Source organism: Pungitius pungitius, chromosome 3 (assembly GCF_949316345.1).
Source record: "Pungitius pungitius chromosome 3, fPunPun2.1, whole genome shotgun sequence".
Taxonomy (NCBI): domain Eukaryota; kingdom Metazoa; phylum Chordata; class Actinopteri; order Perciformes; family Gasterosteidae; genus Pungitius; species Pungitius pungitius.
Window position 1 is genome coordinate 15,036,013 of NC_084902.1, and position 15,313 is coordinate 15,051,325.

Consider the following 15,313-nt stretch of genomic DNA (forward strand, 5'->3'; position numbering starts at 1 on the left):
AATGTCCATGTGGCTGTGCTGTACAGAGCAAAGAATGACTAACACATTGTAGCACTTAAATTATACTAATAATGGCTCTTATCTATAGCAAGTTGTAAATCGGCTTATTTAATGAAATTGCACTTTGTTTCTTTTTGTTTCGTTTGTATCCTTATGGTTGAAATGCACTTATTGTAATTCACTTTGGTGACATGTAATGAATGGCATGAATAAATAATATAAAGAACTCCTAATCTAAATGATTCACCTTGAATCCAAATTAAAGTTACACCTTTTCATCCCCAGTTCGGGGCGAAACTGGATAAACTGGATAAAAACTGTGCAGGATCTCACAGGAAACAAGCAGGAGAACACTGAAGCACGGCATGTGCATACGTGTATCAGGAACACGCTGTGGCTTATGGCCTTCATCTGGGTCATCCATTTTCCCTCCGGTTTCCCCACAGAGCGGTAAAAGCATCACTTTTTCTTGTGCTGCGTCATTAAACATGGGTAAGCACACTTTTGAAAAGGTATTTCCAATACTCTTTCAATCCCTTATCTCCTATAATTATGAGCAAAGTTCCCTTCTGGGAATCAATAAAGGCTTATCTTATCTCATCTTAATGTCAGAGGTAGAGGAGGTGTTATGTTGATCTAGTTGAGGGGCTCTACACCGATACACTGGAAATTTTGCCAAATTTTATAGAAAACTGATGATGGCAATCGTTAAGGAAAATATGTAACTTGTTTGTTTTCTAGTTTGGCTGCAGGGATGAAGGAGAGAACACAGAGAGCACTGCAACCAAAACCCCGACACAGACCAAAAAACTACAGGTTCAAGTAGGGCTTGTTTCGAGATTCTGATGGTATCCCGGTATTTATCGGTTGGGTACCAAAAACCAGTGCCGTATTGATTCAAAAAGGGACGTGCTATTTTATTCTCAAATATGGGACAATTCAGTATTTTAAGGGACGGCTGGCAACCACAACTTATCGGTTTAGCAATGGCAAAAAATAAATGATACCCATCCCTAGGTAAGTTTTAGTAAACCTAATCATTCATTGACGTCGAAAAGTGCCGCTCGCTGGCCAAACTCGCTCGCAACTGGCTGAGGAGTTCGACCAACTTTGCAGAAAATCCTTTTCTGATCCAACTTATGGAAAGATGGAAACTCCAAACGGTGCACATGCTCCTCTACTGGGCACAAGCTGTGTTGTGCATCTCTGGACTCTCGTTGTTCCTCCTGCATCTCTCTTTTGCATTTTTTTTTTAATGTAGCGACAAAGTTTCTTCTTGTTGTGATAGCGGGCGAGCTGTATCCAGCATGCAGTTCGGTACAATTATCAGTTACAAATTGTTCATGTGTCACAAACCTTTGTGTCGTCATGTATAGCAGCTGAAACGGTGCACCGCCCGGCCCCTGGTTCAGGTGACATTTCCTGGTTTGTAGGACAAATAACAACTTGAATCTTCCTCCGCCGTTAATTGATGCGTAGATGCATTCAGGGTTTGGAGCACGCCACTGTTATGCATCCAGTGTTTCCCCAGCCTTTGGGATACAGGAGGTGGTGGGCGGACGGACCGGACAGACAGACTGGACGGAGATACGTTGCGCACGCTATTCGCTGGAGGTTTTTTGGGCAAGTGCAAGTTATCAATGTCCATTTGCTTTATCTGGGAAAACAACGTTTCACACACTGAACCCTGATACATGAGAAAAGCCTTTTTTGCTTGTCTGACCACTGAAACCAGACAGGCACTCTCTCCCTCGTTCATCTGATAAAAGCGACGGCCCTTGCAGATCCCATTGATCCCCTTGATCTTTCAGAGGGGGCAAAATCTCAACCCTCATTGTTGTTGAAAGGGCTTCACCTGCTGCTATTTGGGGAGCTTCTGAACAACGCCGTCTGTGATCTTTTCAACACCGCCTCGGTGATAACATCAGTGCAGGAGACCGAGGCCATTCTACACTGGAACAAAAGAAGAAAAAAGCCAAACGTTCCTGTTACCTTGTCTTTATTATCTCACCTATGTTAAACCGTGGCTTTACCGACAGGGAGATGACCTTTTGCTCAGCAATGGCATACAGTGAAGTCTAAATGATCATGATTACAAGATAACTAACTAAAAACAGAAATGACAGCACCACGCCTCGGGTTCACACTTGCATTCGGTCACCGGGTCGCGGGCTTGTCTGCAGCTTCTGGACCACGGCGCAGTGACGGATTAATTAAAATAACATACAGTAGGAAGGTGGGACGCTTGCGGGGACTCAAGTGGACCGACATGATTAGACATCCTGTGAGATTAATGAAGACCTTCACAGAGAGATTATATTGACTGAAGCTGATTATGCTTGAGACCATTTATTCAGAGGGATATCATTACGGATAGAACAATCCATACATCATAGGCGGCCGCTCCTCGCCTCCTATCACAGCCGACTACTTCCTAAACCATGTTCCCTTTTTTTTTTCTTTAAAAAAAAAGAGATTGTATGAGCTGCTTTAACCTTTCCCGGGTAACAATGTCAGCACAGCGGTGTTTGTATGATGTACGGCATTACGCTGTGGAGCCTCACAATGGGAAGTATGGAGGTCTCTAAACAGCCTGCTGTGATACCGATATTCCCTCCCTCTTTATGCAATGCCCGTATCGGAGGTAAAACCTAATTATACTGTGACGTGACACAAAATCACATGCCACGCGTTTTATCTGTATCTATAATATAAAGCTAATGACGACAAACTTTTTGTAATTGGCTTCAGGCCAGGTGGTGGGCTGCAGCAGGACACAAACGTTGGCGTCCGCACACAGGCTCATTGTACAACTAAAATGCCAAAACTCCCGAGGTAGCGATTGTAGTGTCGATCACTGAACACACCAAGAGACGCTTCACTGCCAAGACCAAGACTAGAGTGTTGATCCCAGCTTCTAATGACGCAGGAATCCAAAGTGACATTTTTTTTCCCCTCTTTTCTTTATCATTTCATCTCCTTGGCCCATGTTGTGAGCGAGAGAGAGGCGGCTCTGGTTAGCCTGCCAGTTGGAGAAAGCCCATAAGTGCCTGAGAGTGGAAGCCAAATATAGATCCCAAAGTTTGCGTATTTGTACACAGAGATAATAACCAGTAGCATTCAGTGAGGTTTCAGACATTGATTTTGTTGTTTGGGTTAATGGGATGTTGGGAATTCGAGAGTTGCAGTTAACCCCCCCTCGCTTCTTTTCCAGGGACACAATCCCAGCGATGCATTCATTGCCTGGTCCCACTGTGTACTTCCTTCAAATACTTGATTTTCCCGTACTTCTAGTGCACGACTCTTGTGTCCTCGGTGGAAATGACTTCATGCCTCGGTTATACAGCTCTGCACATCTGTATTCCCCCCGCAAAGCTCTCTTAATATCAAGACTCAGATGAGGCATATGTGGATTTGCCATTCCACACTTAACACTCCGAGCAGGATTGTATTTCAATAAGGGGAGGGGGGGGGGGGGGTAGGGAAGGGTGGACGTAGACATACCTGCCGAGCAACCCTTTTATGAATGAGAGAAATTGAATAGTGCTGGCCCTCTCTGTGATTAAATAAATATGAACAAAATGGAGCAGGGGAACTGTTGTGTTCATGGTGAGCATTCTCAGAATATTTAGAGCGTACAGCCAATCAATAATCCATTACATCCTGTCAAACGTATGATAACTGACCAAGACGGCATCCCTCCCGTCGCAGCAGTCCTGTTCCCTTTGTAGCTCCGGCTTTTAGTAACATCGAGAAATGCGGCGCTCTTACTGAAATGTGACATCTTTCTGACAGTTCATCTCAAAGCTTTGCTTTTTTTTGGACAACAACCACTTTTCTTGCATATTCAACGTTGCGCTGTTTAGCAGTTACAGCTCAGCATGTCGTATTTTGCTCTATTTTTACGTCTTTCACAGATTAACAGCCAATTCTATTACCATTTATCATTTAGCTGACCCTTTTATCGGAAGCAACTTACAATAAGTGCATTCAATCAAGAGGAAACGGAACCAGAACAACAAGAATGAAGATGGCATGAGAGCTGCAGACAAACTAATTGACTGATTTCCTTTCAGTAATTGATGTGGCAATATATCTGCTGTTATTTTCAGGATGGGTGACGGCAGGAAGTGCAAGTTCCTTCAAGAAATCGGATAAAAGTCTATTGAGAGTCATCCCTCTAAAATCAGGCTCAAAAAATGTCTCCCAGGGCAAAATAACTAAGACAACACACATTGGGTAAAGTAAAGTCCTGTCATTGCTTGTTATACGTCAACAAAATGCCTGCGGGCGATGCTGCTGAATGGAGTCTTCTCCTTCTTTCATTACGCTGTGCCAGTAAAATCTCATTCACTGTATGTTGTATGCTTCTACTGGCTTCCTTATCCTGCAACAACTTTACAGGGGAAGAAACGCAGACCAGACGTGTATCAATGGACAAAATGGGATGGGAGTATGTAATGGAAATGTTGTGATCATGAATGTGGGCAACATTGGTGTGCATTGCTCTGTTGATACTGAAAGTACTGCATAATAAGGACCAAAGTGTGCCCAAATCCAGGGAAGAATTTGTCACACATCGAGTCTGTGTGCTTAAAAAAAAAACAGTGCTTCTTCTATTATTCTTGGAAACAGGCGACAAACAAGGCTACTCAAATCTGTAATCGGTTGTGCTAATGTGAAATTAGAATTATTTTGTGAAATCATTTGCTGAAAGGTTAATGACTTGCAGTGTACGAATATGCATATTATCATATTTGATTGAATGTAAAAACATGAACAGAACTCCGTTCCTCTCCTTTAATATCATCCACCTACACAGGTGCTTTATAAGAGTCAGATTTCATGAGCTCCTTCTGAAACTTAGATTTATTGCTTGGTACCCTGAATATCTGGATGTTCTTACCACTGAATAGAAAAAAGTAGTTTTGGTCGCATATTTCGTTCAACACAAAAGAAAGTAAAGATAGAAACATCCACCTCATAATAAAGTTCTTTACGGCTTTTCAGAAAGAGACAACCTGTATTTATTTTTTTGAGAGGCAATTACGTTGCCAAGCTGTTAGACAACATGAGCCATTGCAGACACACAGAACTGAGATGCCAATAATGAACAAGCGGTGCAAACTGTCAACTTCACGCACCCAAGGTACCACGGAACCGAATCCCCAGATCAAAAATCAATGGACAGCATTTACTCTGCTGAAACAAATGAACTGCAAGGACCTGTTTTAAAACTGCATTTGAACGAGTTGAAGTCTCGATAAACTTTTTGGGCAACGACGTCTTTTCCGATCCAATGCTCAGTTTGAGGATTTAACCTTGACACCAAGAGTCAGTGACACACTCCTTTGGCCGGGGACTTTGGTAAACTACTTGAATATGAAAAGAAGTAACATTTCAGACTTTTATATTTTTAACAATACAAATGCTGAACAAACCCTTCTGCTGAGAATTTAACAAAGGCCTAAATAAGTGTAATAATGAATGAAAACTAAAACCGTTGCATTAGGAGGAGTTCAACCTTGGCTGCATTCAAAGCGGTCAAACATCCAGCATCGCGGTGATGCGGTTGATGCCGTATCCCCGTCCTGGTCTTAGTGCACGGCTCTCCCTACGTTGCCATCGTGACTGACTGGGAACCCACAGGTCAGTGATCCAGCGCACGCCAATCAGCTTGCTGCGCTAACCTCAGCGCATTCACATCATCAATCTGCACACCCACGTGCAGCCAAAAGCACCGGACTCAGTGAGGAAAGAGCTGCATATGAGAATATGTTCAAATTATAGGTTGCTTCATCCATTGATAACCATACACATCGGGATAAAGCATGGTTCAAAGAGTAATACTTCAATAAACAGCGTCAGCGTGGTTTTTATATACTCTTGAGTAGGCTTGGGTATCGAGTATTGAGGATCGATTGGAATCGGAACTAGCTTTGCGATTTACCCGGAATTGTTGAAAAGTTTAAAATTCGATTCCTAGTTTCGATTCTTAGTCCGCCGGCGCCGACCGGAAAAAGAAACCGCTGAATACCAACGAAGAAGCGTCCACCGGAAGTGTTGGCGTAACAGAGCGATCGAACATGGATAGCGTGCGTCGGCGGTCCAAAGTGTGGTTACACTTTTCGAAACAAACCGAAAACTGCAAAATGCAACATTTGTTGCAAAATTGTTTCATGCATAAGAGGGTGCACGTCAAATATGATTAAGCACCTCCCAGGTCATGGAGTAAATGTGTGCCCCGTCTTTGACGCGCTGCGCCGCCCGTCCTCCGCTGCCTCTTCCTCTGCCTCTTAAAAGAATCGGAATCAAGAATCGCTGGGAACCGGAATCGTTCAAATTCAAACGATACCCAACCCTACTCTTGTGGGTGAATAAATATTTTTAAAATGGAAAGATATCTTTATTTTATTTAAATAAATATAAGGAAATTATATATTCGGAAATTGAGTGAGATTATTTTGAAATATCCCCCCGCTCTACGCAGGTCGGTTCTCATGTACTAGGGCGCAACCTGAGCTTCACATTTTAAATAACTGGGGCTGAGGCTGCAAAACCTATTCGAATATCTACTGTGTGCTTCTCTCATTTTAAAGTACTTAAGAATGGTGAACCAAAAGTTAATATAAAAACAGTATATAAAAAAACAGAATATAAAAAAATGACATATACTATATATACTATACTATCATAATAATATGAATAGCAGATTATTATTGTTGAGGAAAAATATAGAGACAAAATAAATGAGGTGCGATTAAAAGCATTTCTCAGGGGTCCAATGCTCAAGAATATCAGTGTACAAACATACTCTGTAGTGAATGAGTTTATTAATAGTTTGAACTATTCACTTCATGTTTGCAACTTTGTACAAATATCAATAATGCATATTGTTTGGAAATTCCGATAATAGCACAGATACTTTAGGGTAGTGTCTATGCATTTTCTCATTTCTCTGTTGAGGAAACATTTTAAGTTGGTATTCAATCTGATTGATGTGGAAAAACTGAAAAAAAAATGTACGAACCATTTATTATATAAGAATCTTACCTTATCTTATCTTAAAAAAAATCTAAAACACTAATACATTTCTTTATTATTGGAACTTAGAGGGGCAGAGCAGAGTGCACATGTGACAACTACATGATGAATGCATCTTTGGTTTCTTCCTCCGGAAACTAAATTTGACTGAACGATGCCTTGATCTGCTTTGAGAACAGTAGAGTACACAGAAGTTGAGTTGTCAGCGTGCAACTTACTTAAATGCCCAAAGTCCCATTCTCTGCCGTATCTCTGAGGCCAGATGAGCTTTTTGAGCAGGGCTGACACGAGCAAGATATGAAAGCACACAATAACAATCAAGCCCGAGAGGGACGGCGTGAGCAGGTTTGCTCTCTCTAATCAAACTCTGATTATTCTATTATTTTATTGGTTTTATCAGTGGGAGCCATTCCCGGGGAAGATGTAGTCAAAAGAAATCCTCAGGTACCCTCAGTTTTTCTCCTAGACCTCTCTTGAATGCCTTCCACTAACGCCACAGGGAGACAAGACTTTCATTTTAAAGACAAGGCTTTAGGATCCTTATGATTAGACCACAAAAACATTCCAAATGCTTATGCAAAATGAAAGCTTTAATAAGTCTTCATATTATAGGACATTTTGAATTTGAATAGTATAGGCTATAAACAGAAGCATATGCATCATTTGATAGGGTTGAAATGGGCTGTCACACTGAGAGCTCTCTCTCACTATAGAAGCCGTACATTGCTCCTTTTAAGGGAACAAACACGGGTCACCCTTAAACAGCTCTGCAGCTGTTTTCTATAGTATTGTTGCTTTCTGTGCAGTGCATTGTTGCCCCCCATCTAAGCAGGGAACATACCCAATAACGCCTTCCCACAGATATGTGAAGAAAATCAGCCCGCTTTAGTGAGGAATACCCAACCGCATCGCAACCTTCGACGGGCGAGACTAAATAAAAGTCATTACGTTGCATGATTGATAATGGGAGGATCATTTTCTTTCTTGCATGGGCTATTTTTTTTCTTTGGTGTGAAGGCATAAAAAAAAACACCTTTTGCACCGCCATAAATTAATGCAGTACTTTCCCTACCATTGAATTGTATCAACACGTTTTCCCCTTCACGCCACCCTGTGTCGGCTGGTCAAAGTTAGAATATGTTTGCATCAACATGAAAATTGAGAAGCAGAAGACTTAGATGGAAATGAATCATTGCTATATGCACAATATGACCAAAAGAAACAGTCCTATTAAAACCAATTGGTGTCTCAACCCGAGGCCAGCATCATGAAAGTTAACGACTGAAAGAGCAGAAGTGAGACAATGTCAGAGATTACAGCAAACTTTCACTACAATAAATAGTTAGTTCTAATTCATGCAGGTTTTGCCCTATAAAAGCCTCTAAAAGTTATAGTGCAGCCAGGAAGAATCCAGCACAGTAAGCCATTAACCTGTAGCAGGTAAAAGGTCACCTTATGAATACTACCCTGCATTGGGTATATGCATGTAACTAACTTGTCTATATAGTGCTTTTAAAGACCAATCCAGTCTTTCCCTTCTAAGAATGTGCACAATTTATTCAGAATTTAAACAGTCCCCAGAAAAGAGGAATAAAAAATGAAGGAACAGTAGTTTCCATTTAATAGTGTGGTTTAACGAGGAGATGATAGAGGTCAGCGCTGTGTGTCAGCCTACCACAGACGACGCTTGGAGGGAACCACACAGTGAGTCAACCGTCCTCATGTGGCTTTCAAAGAATCATGAGTAAGTGCAGCTTCCGTTAGATCGGCAAACACATGCTCTAGACCGACCAATGGAGACACTTCAACCGTGTCACATATTCAATGAGAAAACTAGACTCGGGGGACGGACCAGAACGCTGCCATGGTGGGGATTTTATTTCCTCCTGAATCCATAGAACATATCAAGTGCTTTTTGTCAAGATATTAGACGTTTACAATGGAAATTAGACCCAGCCGTAGGGTGACACAAATCACCTCTCACATTGCAAATGATGATCTCCCAGCTGTGTCCCATTCTCGACGGGCATGTCATGGCGTACACTCACTTTTAGTATCAGTGCTTGGGAAGAAAAATTCTGTGCACCTATTTCGTGGTACCATCTCTCAACCTGCCTGCTAAGTTGCTTACCTGAAAGGCCACTGATGACAGACAGGAGGAGAAATGGTTTCCATGGTGACCCCATACTGGTTGGAGAGGGTCCCTTCTGCGAGGGTGTTACCAGGTCTGCGTCTTCATTAAAGCTGCCTGCAAACAGACACACAATTAACAGTTGGTGGGAGCACGCACGCACATCTGCACATCACAAACAGCTCCAATCTCACTGGGTGACGTCTCTCGTATCAATCAGCATCAGGATGGATCTTAAAGGATACAAATTATGGCTCTATTACACTCGTAGTAGTGTAAAGATATTAATCAGGTTGGACAAAATGTAGCGCCGTATGGAAAGACAGTTTTTTTTTTTTACCTCTGCAGCAACTGCAGGAAAGAGAAGCTGGTGGTCAAAAGAGCCAGTGAGTTTCTTGTTATTCATAATTTACAATTGTATGTGGAACAAACACATTTTTAGCCAAACATTCCCTTATCGCCTGCACACAGCTCTGTATAGATCCCAAATACTACCTGACTGTAGATTGTGAATCCCACAGCACTACCTGGGCTATGAAATGGACTATTGCTTATTACATTTCAATGGATTCATAAAATTATCACAACTCAGCATCCTCAGGTCCTAATGTTACACTTCAATGCAAACTGCTTGAGCAGATAGAAACAGGTTATGTTTAATAAGAGAGGCTGTAAAACAATGAATCCACACATTTATTTTCCTATGAAACCCTTCACAATAAAAATCTTTTTTTGTTGCTTAATATTCTTCTTTGTACTATAAGTTGATGTCTTTTATTGAAAACCTCTGCTCACTCGGTGATTAACACATTTTAATATGTTACAAATAAAAAGTTATGGCGATTCTTTGATGGATAAATCCTTCATAATAAAAGTCCACCTTCATCTCAACATTTAAAAGCTTTTTATTTGGGGCAGCAAAATCAGGAAAATTTAGGATTTTTGTCAACGGTAAATGAGGAGGACTCAGACAGCCGGTCTCAGCTGTGCCTGTGAGTCTCAGTCTCTCTGGCTTGGGGGGGGTAGAAGATGGAGGACCTGCAGTTGATATATTGTCTGCATTGTCCCCACATGCTGTCCACACCTGACTGAGATCCAAATTCATTGCGAGCCAGGCCACCCCAGGCCCAGCGGTCCGGCTGATCGGATCCCAGCGAGAGCAGAGATCGGATTTTCTGTGTAAACATTTGACAGTTATTGCATCCTAGCATGATCGCTACGTTAAATCTGTTTTGTTTAAGTTTGTTTCTTCAAAGCAAATACAAAATGAAATGATCAGCAATATATCAAGTCAAAAATAGGTTGCGGACACACCAACACATACACATTTACTGGCCTATGCATGCATCAAACACAGTGTGAACCATGTGTGAGCAGGAACACAGCCTTTTGGCCCGGAGCCTGAGGAATGTGTTGCTGCTGCTGTGAATAAATCACTCCAAAAATGACATGTGCCTTTCCCAGTGCTAGTGCTCAAACATTTAAACACAGCAAGGTGTCCCAGAAATAATAGGGCAGGTGGAGCCTCTGTGAGGCTGAATGGCCTTCAGTTGGTTATTTTCTGTATCAGCAGATGTGAGCATATTCTCAAGCTCAAACCGTACAAACTGTCTTCTGTTTGTGGTTATTTTGACTTGTGGTTGGCTTTGTTTCACTTAACAATTATTGTTGTTGTATATTTATCCCGTCTAAAGCACCAGATGGAAACTGTTTGCTGGGAGGCACTTTCAGGAAGAACTTGGAAGATGATTGGATGACAGATCTTTAACTTAAACTCTGAAGTCAGTCGGGAGAAGAGTTAAGGAATCGCTTTCATCAGGAAAGAACAGGTTGTTTTTAAAACTCTTTTTGTCTATTAAGAAATACTCTCCGGGTTTTGAAATGACTACTATTGTAACTATGCCAATTTACGAGCCACACACATACACTCGGGCCACGCCTCTCTGAGCCATTTACTCCACACAGGAAAGCAATTGGTCTGAACCACTTGTCAAAGCTTGACCAGATGGATTTTTATGTGATCATGTGAAATTGCACGAATCCAGCTGCCAAGCAATTTAAAAAACAGATGATCTGCATTTTTATAAACATTACGCACTTAATTAAAATACAAGCAGGAAATAAGGCTGATATGTCAATATCCGACACGCCCCATCATGCACACGCTGTGACAACTGGAGCTTGTTTTATCAAGTGACCTCTACCAGGTACCAAGGGATGCAGCGGAGCACAGAAATAACCGTTTGGAGTCAGATGATCAGAGGAAAAGACAGAGCAAGAATTTATTTTAGAGGAGTCCCACTCAGAATTTGTCACAGACCAATGTAGATTACTGATCCACAACTTCAGGACAGTTTCTTTTTGCTGTTTACCTTTAAATTGTTTTGTTTAACATTGGTTGGTCAGCAGTAATGATGCATTGTAAGGTGCTTAGAGCTGGTGTTTGGAGGTTAAACCTTTTTATGTTTATCACCTTCAAACAAAGGTATTCATTCACTCAAACATAATGATTCAAGATTACACTGGAATCCATCACCATAATATAGTTTGCCTTCGCCCTCCTCCAAGTGTTGACGCCGTTATCAAACGGTGTGAAACACCACATGTGGTTTACGCAAGCTATTCTCTCGCTCTCTCTCCTTTGTCATGTAGATCATTAATATGGTGGCAGACAGCATGGTGCGTTCATCACTTATGCCACCTTGTCTTGGCCTTGATCTGTTTCTTCTCCCTCTTCTCCAAGAATTCATCAACAGTAGGACTGGTGGCTTAAAACAATCAGTGATTTAGCAATTAGGGAGCTAAACAAACACGATTATCTCCTTCTCTGCAGTTTGAGATGTCTTTTCTCAGTTTATTTGCCACATGTAATCTGCTACGCTTTTCTGCAACTTTCTAGCCCCTTTCTCTATAGTCAGAGATTATTTAAAAAGATTCTCAGCGTCTCTTCTCTTTGAAATAAATAGCTGACGAGCAGCTAGACAGCTGTCTGCACATGCAGGTGACAACTGCTTTTCTATTTGGACCCAAGTCCTCACCCGCCTTCACCTCGCTGTCGCTCTCCACTGGCACACAGCAGCATGGAAATAAGACATGGCTGTGGGGTGGAAGAAGAGCAGAGGCACACAGGTGCCCTCAGGAAAGGAAGCCTCTGCGTAGCAGCACTCTTCCAGCCCGCTTCAAAAATGTTCCAAACAAACTAAGTTGGCACGTTGGGCTTGGTTCATTTTAGATAAGCACTATTGAGCTTCAGGGAAAACCTTTCTAGTAGTAATTACGGCTACTTTAAGTTGAACCTTTTTGCCTTTCTTGTCGTCACGTGACCATATATTGGCGAGAGATCGGGGGCGGGGGGTTTATTGAGTTAATTTGTTATTGATGTTGGATTAGAAATACTGCTGGTAAATATGGAGCCAATTTTAATTTTACAAATACATTTTACGTGTGACTTTACCTTCGGCTACTTAAGTAAACTTACACGTCCAATCACAGGTAACTGCAAGTTGAGCTCAGGTTACATATTGGTAGGGAGGACTTTAAAAAGTCTACGTTTCCTACGTTCTTGTTCCATAAGGCCGTGTGTTGTTACAGCCATTTTATTTGTTTGAACTAAAAGGAGCTTTCGGTGACATTGCTATCAACATATACTCGTGGTTTTAATATTAGCTTTGAAATTACAAAAGCAGAGATGGAGAACAACGGAACACAAGTACAAGCCTACAGTAAGCTAGTACACAAAAGGATAGGTATTATCTCTAAAATACTAAGCTCCCACACTTTAAACACTGGGACTAACAGTAACTGAGGACTTGAGATGGGAATCGGGTCCACTCAAGTATTTATCAGGGAGCAGGGGTCTCCTGTGTGTATCAAATAAAGTTGGTCTGCACTCAGACAACTTAAAGTTCACCCTCCTTGACTGCTCGCCGTCTCACAGGACTCTGCCAGACGGGTCCTTTGTGGTCTCAGCTTTCACTTTCCAGTCAACCAAATACTCTAAACGGGGAGGCATGGGGAATGAAAACTGCAAAGTTGTTTTTGATTCACAAGATGAGCAAAACCTACGCAAAGCACATAGACTTATAGACAAACAGGCAGGATGACGTGGGCACCATTGGGCAGCGACACCTGCCAGCAAAACATGACATAAATAACAGGAAGTGGCAGTTCAAACTCAAACATAATAGAAATCCACCCAGTGTTATTTATTTAATTTAAAATAACCCAGACGGATGGCTATTAATTCTTTGAATGAGATGCTTCTACTCCTATGTGCCAATAAACGTAAACATAAATACAGGTAACTAGAAAACAACTTCAAAGAACACAGAAAAATGTGCCAGTTAAATAAATTTAGTCGGTAGGACAGACCTTCCAAATTTAGACTTTCCAATATAATTGACATCAATACAAACATATTAAGGATTATCTAAAAAATTGGCTTTTTCCCGGTTTCTGCTTGTTCAAAAAGACCTCACATGGATCTTTTAAAATTCTTCACCAAAGATTGATCCAGAAGTGCGAGCGTGGGCCACGATGACGCACGCCCTGCTCAGGTGGACCCTGAGCTTGTAATTAGCGGCTTCACGCTCTCCCCCATTGCAATTTGCATACAGCTTGTGAATCAAGGAAGAAAAGTCTACCTGAGGCCACCAGAAATATAATCAGCGCCGATGTAGTCGAGCACAACACTTATTACGGAAATATTATTTTTCTTTTTCAATGGTTGATTTTTAAGTGCAATCTCATATTTGCTTTTGCACTTGTAAACTGCATTGTGTTTATATCTGTAAAATCACCAGAAGTAACATGATGTCAGCAGTTCCAAAATGCAAACGCATACGCCCACTGCGAGCTCTGTGCGGTGATGACGGTAATCAGGGCGGGAGCTGGTGGGGATTACAGTAGTGGTAATGATGGTAATATCGTAGTAGTTGCATCTGTAATGATACCAATAGCAGCGGCAAAAGGACCTAGCGGTAGTGGAGGGAAACATCTGCTTTCTCATCAGTAACCATTTCAATATAATCAGCCTAAAAAATATGTGCAACTGCCAGTGAGTGAACGGCGCTCCCCTGCTCTCCATGGTGCTTATCTCTGCGGCGCCGGCTCCTTCACTCCTGGATACTCCGACATAAACACTTTAAGACGTGTGTGTTACAGATATTTCGTACGAATCGCTATTAGCATTTTTGCTCCTTATGTTAAGAGCAGAATGACTTTCTGGCGGGATTGAATACATTAGAATGCAGCAACGTAATTGAAATGGTTCTGCAATACTGTAGAATAAGTCTACGTTTTCCTGCAGGCTAAATGGACTCCGGACTGGAACAAACCAGACACAGAAGCACCACGTGCGACTGTAGCAGCATTTATAAGATCCACCTGGACTTCAAAAGCGCTCTTTTACAGTGACAGTTTCCTGGACAATCCAGGGTCTCTCGTATACTTTCATCAAACGCTAGGGCAATTGAACATGTCATTGTAGACCAACTGGAGCTGGAGTCCATTTTCCCCCTCTGAGCTACTCTGCCAACTCTGGAGCACAGTGGATTTGTGCAGCACACAAGGTTATGGCAATATCGGTTACGAATCAACGCTTTCCTGGCAGGAAGCTTCATGTGATGTGAAGATACACGTCAAAACTTTCCAAAATTGCGATAAGGCACTATCAATACAATATTGTATCACGATATAATTATGCGTGATTTGAGGCGGCTGTGGCTCAGAAAGGCCGAGCAGGTCATCCATTATTCAGAAGAAGATCGGCGGTTCGAGTCCCTCCAGTCGGTGCTCACATCCTGACGAGCTGACCTATCAACTATCTTTGTATAACACATCCTACCTAGTCAAGTCATTCTCAGGAGAAAAGGAAGCATTATTACTAACATAAATATTGGTCTGTGTAGTCTGTGTAGAAACCGCTTGGAGATTTATTTGAGTCTTCACAAGTTGCTCGACTCCTTAGAATGAGTCTCGGTACACAGACCACAGGTTTTCATCCTAGTGCACGGAGATGGAAGTTTGAGCATTATAATACGGGGATTACCCTCACCACGGTTTCACTCCTTTGAACTAAACAGGCCGTTTTGTTAAATGGACATATTTACAACATTAGCCTTTAGCTGAGTCCTGTTA

The 15,313-nt window shown here is 41.8% G+C and overlaps 1 protein-coding gene across 2 annotated transcripts in view; it reads right to left on the minus strand.

Moving 5' to 3' along the window:
* cntn5 (contactin 5) overlaps window positions 1-15,313 on the minus strand; it is a 91,039-nt gene that overhangs the window by 56,786 nt on the left and 18,940 nt on the right. For both annotated transcript variants that reach the window (XM_062561252.1, XM_037470245.2), the window contains exon 2: window positions 9,176-9,292. In XM_062561252.1, the coding sequence (XP_062417236.1) occupies window positions 9,176-9,230 (55 nt within the window). In that variant the 5' untranslated portion in view covers window positions 9,231-9,292. The remainder of the gene's footprint in view (window positions 1-9,175; window positions 9,293-15,313) is intronic.